Below are 8,642 nucleotides of genomic sequence, written 5' to 3'. Positions count from 1 at the left end.
GCCTCCAAGAATCCAGGCGGTGTTGGTGATTTATTGTGCTCAAAAACTCCAAACATGGTGCAAAAGAAACTAAACATGTACAAGATCCTCTGGGCCTCAGCCTCCCTCCAGTTACCAGCAATGGAACAAAGAAACAGAAAACAGAAATGGCCGCTCTTCTTCCCACAGCCCTCATTAAATAGTTTAAGCCCCTACAGGCTCTCTTATTTCTGATTTCTTCTCATTAATTAGTTTTGTCCATCTGCCAGTCCAGGGGAACTGCCCCTGATGTTCACGCAATGTTGCAGAGCTGCGTTAGCCAACACAGCCCCACAACATCCAGAGCCTTAAGGTTCTCAGGGTGAATCTCATCCACCCCTGGAGCCTTGTCACTGAGGAGCTTTTTAACCACCTCAGTGAGCTCAGCACCCGAGATAGGAGAACTTCCTCAATGGAAGGCGTGTTGGTGGGGTTAAGGAGATCTTCGATGTTCTCTGCCCACCGACATACAACGTCCTGAGTCGAGGTCAGCAGCACCCCACCCCCACTATAAATAGTGTTGGTACTGCACCGCTTCCCCCCCCGAGACGCTGGATTGTGGACTAGAATCACTTCGAAGCTGTACGGAAGTCTTTCTCCATGGCCTCTCCGAACTCTTCAGCCACCAGCCGAGCCACCCACCGCTTAGACTGCCGGTACACATCAGCTGCTTCTGGAGACCCACAGGTCAATAAAGCCTGATAGGACTCCTTCTTCAGCTTGGCAGCTTCCCTTACCGCTGGTGTCCACCAGCGTGTTCGAGGGTTGCCGCCACAACATCCACTGACAACCTTGCAGACACAGCTCCGACTAGCCGCCTCAACAATAGAGGCACGGAACATGGTCCACTCCAACTCAATGTCCCCCACCTTCCTTGGAACATGTTCAAAGCTCTCCCGAAGGTGGGAGTTAAGCTCCTTCTCATGGGGGACTCTGCTAGACGTTCCCAGCAGACCCTCACAATACGTTTGGGCCTACCAGGTCTGACTGGCATCCTCCCCCATCATTGGAGCCAACTCACCACCAGGTAGTGGTCGGTGGAGAACTCCGCCCCTCTCTTCACCCCAGTGTCCAAGATATGCGGCCGCAGGTCAGATGAAACAACAACAAAGTTGATCATTGAACTACGGCCTAGGGTGCCCTGGTGCAAAGAGCACATATGGACACCCTTATGCTTGAATGGTGTTCGTTATGGACAATCCATGACGAGCACAGAAGTCCAACAACAGAACACCACTCGAATTCAGGTCAGGTTTTTCTTTACTTGTTTTTGTAAAATTCTCTCTAAAAATCCACATATTTCCTCCTCACTCTTCTATCCCATCTCTCTGCTGCTTTGACAGACAGCAAAAAAAAAAACGACAACAAAAAAAATATTTTAGGGACCCAGTAGCTCCTCTGCAGAACCATGAGAACATTTCAGCTGCTTTCTTCTCACCAGCTGCTCCGTTCTGAACCAGCTGGGAATTTCAGCTGCTGTTCAGACTCTGCTTAAGGTCTTTACATATTTTACATAAACAAGTAATATTCTCTTCCCACCAGTAAAAAAATAGATAAATAAAATAAAATCTTGTTGCTATAGTAACTCTGTGAAACAACTGTCCAAATAAAAACCAATAGTAAAACTATTTGCTGCTGCTGAGGATCCAAAAAAAGTTTCTAAAATTTGCCAAAGAGGCAAAGAACCAGGAAAAAAGAAGCAGAAGGTGAAACGAGCTTCCGACCCAGTTCTACAACACATGAGGCTGATTAGCTGTTTATGTAATGAGTGGTTCTGACCTGACCGTACGTTCCCAACAGAACCTCCTTCTGCCCATCGAAGTCCAGGTCAATGACCAGCGCACAGAGGACCGCATCCCACTGATCGCTCCCTGACAGACAGGTGGACCGGGCCAAGCCAAACTCCTGGATGTCTCTGAGGAAACACATTCAGGAGAGTCTCAGTGGAACTGAGGACCTTCAGGGAACCTGTGTCCTGCTTCCTGATGCCGACCTGTAGACCACCGCCATCTCTATGGTGCTGGTTATCAGCAGGTTGAAGCTGTGGGTGTCATCACCTGGAAAAACAACAACAAATCAACACAAAAACAACGACGAGCCGGAGAGCGGTCCAACTGGGCCCACTGGGGACATACCGCTGCCTGCGCTGGGCTCGCTGGGCCTGGCTCGGCAGCTGAGTGGGAACAGAAGCACAGTGGAAATCGGACTGTCGAACTGAACCTGCCAGTTCTGCAGAACCTCTGAAGAAAAGAAACGGTGAAGCACAGCTTAGTGTCAGAACCTTCAATCTGATCACAGGAGCAGCCAGAATCACTGAGGCTGAGGCAGAACCACCTGCACTTTGCAGAATTTTACATATCCGAGATAAAAGATTCATTTTACTCACCTGGTCCGCTCTGGTTGACCAAAGCCAGCCCAACACAGCCGTTCTGACAACCATATGCTGAGAGCCGACGTCCACCAGGGACACTCGTCATGTCCAACCACAACACGCTGTACAGAAGAAGTGACCACAAACGTTCACAACCATCCAATGAAAAAGGAAGAGCGTCAAACCATTCCTAGCTGGACTAATTAAGCTTCAGTAGAGGAAGAGAGAGAGAGAGACTTTCAAGGGATAACAGGAAGGTGTTATCCCTAGAGAGAAATAACACACCATATGAAAGCCCAAGACGTGCCTTGATTACGCCTCTAAACCTCATACTCCTACCAGATCTATCCACAGTTAGCAGAATCAAACGTTTTATTTTGGAAAGAATTCAAAACTTGAAATCAAGTAAAATGAATCACCTGCATTCCTTTACATAAAATAAAATGTATTTAAATGTGATATTTGTCCAGTGAAACCAACAAAATAAAACATGTTCCTGCCTCTGTGCAGATTCCCATCATCTGATCTACAAAAGTCTATTTCTGCCTTTTTTGTTGATGATGCTGTGATTCATTTATTTCATTAATGCAGCCATAAACATTGTAGAAATGTTTATGGCTTTATGTTTATGCACAGCTCTGGCTGTGGGGCGGTTCATGTTGGAGCCTGTCTACCTGGGAGGAAACATGGACACTTTGTGAGGAAGGGATTGGTGTTTGTTTTTGGATGGCCAATTTGCCATTAATCAAATACCAGAACCATTAAACATGATTTTCTTTCTAAGGGTTGAAGTGTATGGTCTTTGTGTGACTGGTTAGAAAAAAAACGACTCTAAAAAGAAAGAAATCCTACTTGTCAGGAGGAGTTACCAGCAATAAAAAAGCCACTTAATAACTGAAGTAGAAAACCTTTTAAAACCTTCACAAGGTTACACAGAAAATCTACCAATGCTAACTACGCTAACTGCTAAAATAGCTTGATACATATTTCTGCCCCAAATGCTAACAATGCTAACAACTAACTTCTTCTTCACAGAGAGGGTGACGACAGCATCGCCGTGGCTCCCTGTTGAGTTACGGCTGCCTTCCTGTTTTTATCCATTTCTGAAACACAATCCAGCCCCCTTACTAGGGGTCTAAATCACACCCGTCATGGCGATTCGATTCAGTATCGATTTCCTGACCCAACGATTCCATTATTTTGGATACTCAAGAATACACCACGATACGATTCGATTAATTGGTGAATTTATTTATTTTTAACACCCTACAGGCTAGACAATGTTTCAAATTTGAAATAAATCAATGAAAGCTGTAATATTATTATGCACTTTATTTGAGAAACAACAGCAAATAACAGAAGTAGAAAAGTTGTACTCCACCTATTCCTATTAAAACCTCATTCACTGAAAAATAATAATGCCCCTGCGTTATAGATTCTGAAAGGCCTTGCATCAAAAAATACTGCACAATGCCCCCTCCACAGACGCTCCGCTGCTCCTCTCCCAGACTGTAGTTGGCCGCAGACAGGAGGCCGGCTTGTTTTGTTTTAATGACTGAAATTGCGGAAAACGACAAGTGATGTTTGACCATCTAGAAGAGTGAGGTGCGCGAGAACATTGGGACCCTTTTTCCACCTGGATCTCCGCTCTTTTTGGCCCTCATGACCCTCCGTCGTCGGACTAAACTCGCCCCCACTTCCTCTCCGCCTCGGCCGTATCTAGACCCACAGTGTGTAGCTCAGACCACGCTTCAATATTGAGCCTAAATCAAAAATGTCTGTGTCAAGCTCACTGCGACACACTGCTGTAAGAGTATAACCAGGAAGCGAGGTAGGAGGGCAAAATAGGTTTAGCGCCACCGCAGCACTGGAGGAGAATTACGCCCAGGAGCAAATGGATAAAAATAGACCAGAGAAAAAAAAAAAAACATGAATTGATTCTCTTGCGGACGTATCGATGCATCGGATCGTCGGCTGTTGGATCAATGATTCAATACAAAACGGTTATTATTTACACCCCTCCCCCTTACCATCCTGCTGTTAACCTGGGCTGCCTGCATCCCACCACCCACCAACTATTCCACATGATGCTTGTTGTTGGTTCTGATGTGAACAAATGGAAAACCAAGCTGTGCCATTAATATCGATTCTGCTTATTAAGCGGTAAATGAAACAAAGTGCCAGAAAACAATGAAAAGATCAGTTAGAAGCAGCAATGGTCCAAACATTAAACCTGATGAAGTAAGAGGAGGAGCAGAGGCTGAAGGCGGAGAGGAACTGACTTGCTAGGCAGCTGCTGGAGTTCAGGGAAGAGTTTCTCTACAGGTTGTTCCTCAAACTGGTGCAGAGAGGCATTCTGTGGGAGAACTGGGATTAATGAGACCACAACACGTAGAAAACATCACTACAGGAAACACATGCCTCACCCTTTGTAAGCAGATCCTAAAGTGAACAAGTAAACTGAACCAAATGGGTCAGAAAATGCTTATTTTCTGATCATCCTTATTTTCTATTTACATTTTAACACATTTCCTTCATTTAACTGCTTTCCATTAAAGTATGGTAGTTGGGTCTAGAAGCGGTGGATGATCTGACCTCCTTGTACAGGTGGATCCTCTGGTCATGACCACTGAGCAGGAAAACCGTCTCCAGTCCTCCATCGGGACATGGCACCCTGACAGAGAGAAAGCTTCAGACACGCCAGGATACATCGTCTAAAGAAAGCTCCCCACTGAACTAGACTCCTCAGAAAACATCCATGAACATTTTGGAAGATCTGAACCAGACAGGAAGCAGAACAAGCAGCAGGTGTGTTTGGATGTTGGAGATAAACTCACTCAGTGTGGTAGAGCTGGAAGGGCGTGAACTGCAGCTCCAGGTTCAGACAGCTCTCTGCTCAGAGGAACAGATCATCATGAGGAAGAGGGTGTGTTTGTGTGTGTGGGGCAGCGTGCACACGGCTTCACTCACGTGCAATGGACTCCAGGTTGAACTCTGAGCCGGGCTCATAGTCGCAGTAGATGTTCAGGAAAGGAGTAGCTTTGTCCCCAGAGTCCTGCAGACGGTGGGGAACAGGACCGGATCTTAGAACCAGAACCTTTCAGCTGCCTGACAGCACAGCTACAGACGTCTGGATCATTAGGACTCTACATGGCAGAGGCTAGACCAGAACCACTGTGATAGAACATCTGGAGAAACTAAAAATGGCTGCTCTCAAGTCAGTCATTGAACCTTTGCAGCTTAAGATGTTCTGCAGAGATCAGCTAAGCTGGAGTCATCATCTGGACCTTCTCAGTGAAGAGCCGAGCAGGCAGCATTCCTTCCTCCTCCTATATGACTTTTCTGGGGCCAGCTAATGAAACCCAGATGTTAAAAACGTAGGGAAGTCATATTTAAATGTTAAATCATTCTTGCTTAAACATGTATATAAATGTATTCTTTATCAAACCATATTCTCCCAAAAGTTAGAACATTTCTATTAAAAAAAATTCTGTCTTAAAATCTGTTTTTTTTTTTTTGTTATCTTCTGCAGGCCAGTTAGTTCTACGTCAGCCTGAACACCTAAATTCGGCCAATCATATATCAACGATCATCTGTCAATCAAATTTTTTCGGTCATAGCATCTTGATTCTTATGTCGCAGCTAATATACGCAACGGTTGAAATCAGAATCATGTACGGCTGGAAGCCTTCTACACCAAACCAAGCTTCTGCCGCCCTGGCGTCCTCTTCCACAACATCTTCGTCCCCGCTTTCCTCCTCTAAATAAAAAATGGATGACGGAGGAGACTCATCCACGACCTCTGACACTAAACTCTCCTCCTCTTGCATGTTTCCTCTGTCCATAGCGTTCCTTGACAGTGTCGTTTCTAAGTCACCAATTAAGTGCTACTTGGTCCCAATGGAATTTCCCATTGGGAACCTGCTAGCACTAAGATGCTAACTGGTTAGCAAGATGCTTCCGACAAAACGGACACAACCAAATGCACTTACTAACCTTCCGCCACAACAATCCCGCCCCCTTGATAAACGACCAATCACATTCACTTGATTCACTCATGTAAAGTTGGGCACCACTCAGGAGAATTCGCAAAAGCAACGGTTGGAACGGCTGCTTCCCTACGACTTTAATGTTTTGGTATGACCACTATAGGACTGCAGAGTATTGATGGTCCAGCAGCACTGATGCATCGGTGCAGGCTTTGAGCCCATAGAGCAATAAAACTCTGTTTCCATGTATGGTTAATACAACTATTTCTTATTTGTGCTCATTAATTATGTTTTTGATAAAAATCCTTTCACTAAAATGCCATCAGAATGCTGATAATATTGTGTCTCAACTGGGTTATTTAGTTTGGCCTTTTTGGAAACACAGGAAGGAGCAATCAGCTAAGTGAGCTTAGTGCTTGGAAAAAATCTTTCATTCCTTTAGAGACAGCATGAAAAGTCAGCTGAGTACAAAACATAGAGAGGAAAACAAGAAGAAAAGGGACAAGAAGAGAGGGACACAACCTAGAACAGATAATGGATGTCTATGGATGTTGTTTCTCACTGACTGACTCACTAAAATGTGTTTTAAAAAACTCTCATCTTTTACGGTTTATCATCAAAATGATCCAGGATTTTGAAGCAGCCTAAAAGGAATAGGAACATTTCAGCTGTTGTGTTTTCATTGTAATTTTCTCCTTGCGTCATCCTTTTCCTCTCAGTAATCACTCAACTTACATGAATTAAAAGTTAATTTCAAATTGACCCTTAGTTTATTTACTGTTTTTACTGTACATATTGTTTTAAAACTATTATTTAAAATCCTAGTCCACAAACATCCTTATTCACATTTTCACCTAAATTTAAACGTTATGATAAATGTTTGCATTATTTATTGGCTGCATCTATAAATACCAAAGATATTTTCAATATAAACTTAGATTCAAAATAATACAATGTAACCTTAAATAACTTCAATGATATTATTGAAGTAGTTCCATTCAGTTTATCATTTTATTTATATATTTATTATTTAATTATTTATTATTTTACTTTTATTATTAGAAAAAAAAGATCCGTTCAGTTTTTTATTTATTTATTATTATTTTTTATTTTTATTATTCAGTTTATTCTGTCCCATCAGCTGCCTGCAGTGTCTTTAAATGTCCAGCAGGTGTCAGTATTCTGTGAGACAGATTCAATGCAGTTTGGCTTCATGGTGCCTCATTAACGCATCACTACTGCAGAACCTTTTCGATTCGTTTCCAGAAGCGCGCTAAATGTTGCTGCTGTACCGGTACCTTGATGAAGGTGATCCCCACCACCAGACCTCTTTTGGGGGAAGACTTGTTGAAGGCATCAATCGATACGATCTCTGCATCAACTGCACAAAGAAAGCAGGAATCAGTCCGCGAGCCGGTGGTAGGACACAGGGTCCAGTGGTGCCTCCGGTACCTGGTATGTAGGTGAACTGGACCTCCTTGGCCACCGGCCGGACTTTATGCTGCAGCTCCTGGTACCTGAAACACACCACCTTCCCTTTCAGAGTGGCCGCCAGCAGCTCCTGCTCCCCGGCCTGACACAGCCCGTAAATGTTGCTCTGGGACGGGAAGCGGCTGAAGCTGTCCTCCACGAAGGGGAAAGCCTCACGGAGCATCACAGCCAGCCTAAACACCGCGGGGACAGAGCCCAGGTTTGTTTATGCCTCAACTATTCATCAACTTCCGGGAGGCCGAGCTAGCCACACCCACTGCTTCCGGTGGGGAACTTCAAAATAAGCACTGACACCGGTTTAATGACTTTATAGAAGACTGGGTGTCGTTTTATTTTGAAAATAACTCATCATTAACAGGAAGTGATAATTTACCTGACAGTTTCAAGCTGCGCTCATGTTGTTGAAAAATAAAAATCTCTGTATTATTTTATATTTTTATGCTGTATTTGATTATTTTATTGGGTTTTATTATTTTTAGCTATGTTAAGGACGTTGTTTACAGCTGTAGTTGTTTTAAAGCGCTCTACAAATGATGATGATGATGATGATGATGATGATGATGATGATGATGATGATGATGATGATGATTAAAGAAAGAATAAATGACCTGTTTTTGGATATATCTGGTATGTGGCTCATGTGTTTTTTGCCTCTGGCTTCTTCTTTTATTTCTTTATTGTTCAGATAGTCTAGATCGGGGTCAGCAACGCAAACTGCTCAAAGAGTCATATTGGTTAAAAAAAAAAAAATCTGTCTGAAGCAGCAAAAGTCT

General features: G+C 43.7%; 1 protein-coding gene across 1 annotated transcript; it reads right to left on the bottom strand.

Annotated features, from left to right (window-relative positions):
* Window positions 1-1,752: 1,752 nt before the first annotated feature.
* Window positions 1,753-8,122, bottom strand: kptn (kaptin (actin binding protein)). The gene is made up of 10 exons (XM_015382885.1): window positions 7,831-8,122; window positions 7,677-7,759; window positions 5,360-5,444; window positions 5,227-5,281; window positions 4,985-5,063; window positions 4,672-4,745; window positions 2,405-2,511; window positions 2,154-2,258; window positions 2,012-2,075; window positions 1,753-1,933 (listed from the first exon to the last, which is right to left on the bottom strand). Exons 1-10 carry the CDS (start codon window positions 8,030-8,032, stop codon window positions 1,768-1,770), a joined length of 1,020 nt encoding a protein of 339 aa, XP_015238371.1. The 5' UTR covers window positions 8,033-8,122; the 3' UTR covers window positions 1,753-1,767.
* Window positions 8,123-8,642: the final 520 nt, after the last annotated feature.

This window comes from Cyprinodon variegatus, unplaced genomic scaffold (genome assembly GCF_000732505.1).
Source record: "Cyprinodon variegatus isolate N-32 unplaced genomic scaffold, C_variegatus-1.0 Scaffold269, whole genome shotgun sequence".
Taxonomy (NCBI): Eukaryota; Metazoa; Chordata; class Actinopteri; order Cyprinodontiformes; family Cyprinodontidae; genus Cyprinodon; species Cyprinodon variegatus.
Note: the sequence above shows the minus strand (reverse complement) of the source record. Positions and strands in the feature narration are given on the sequence as shown.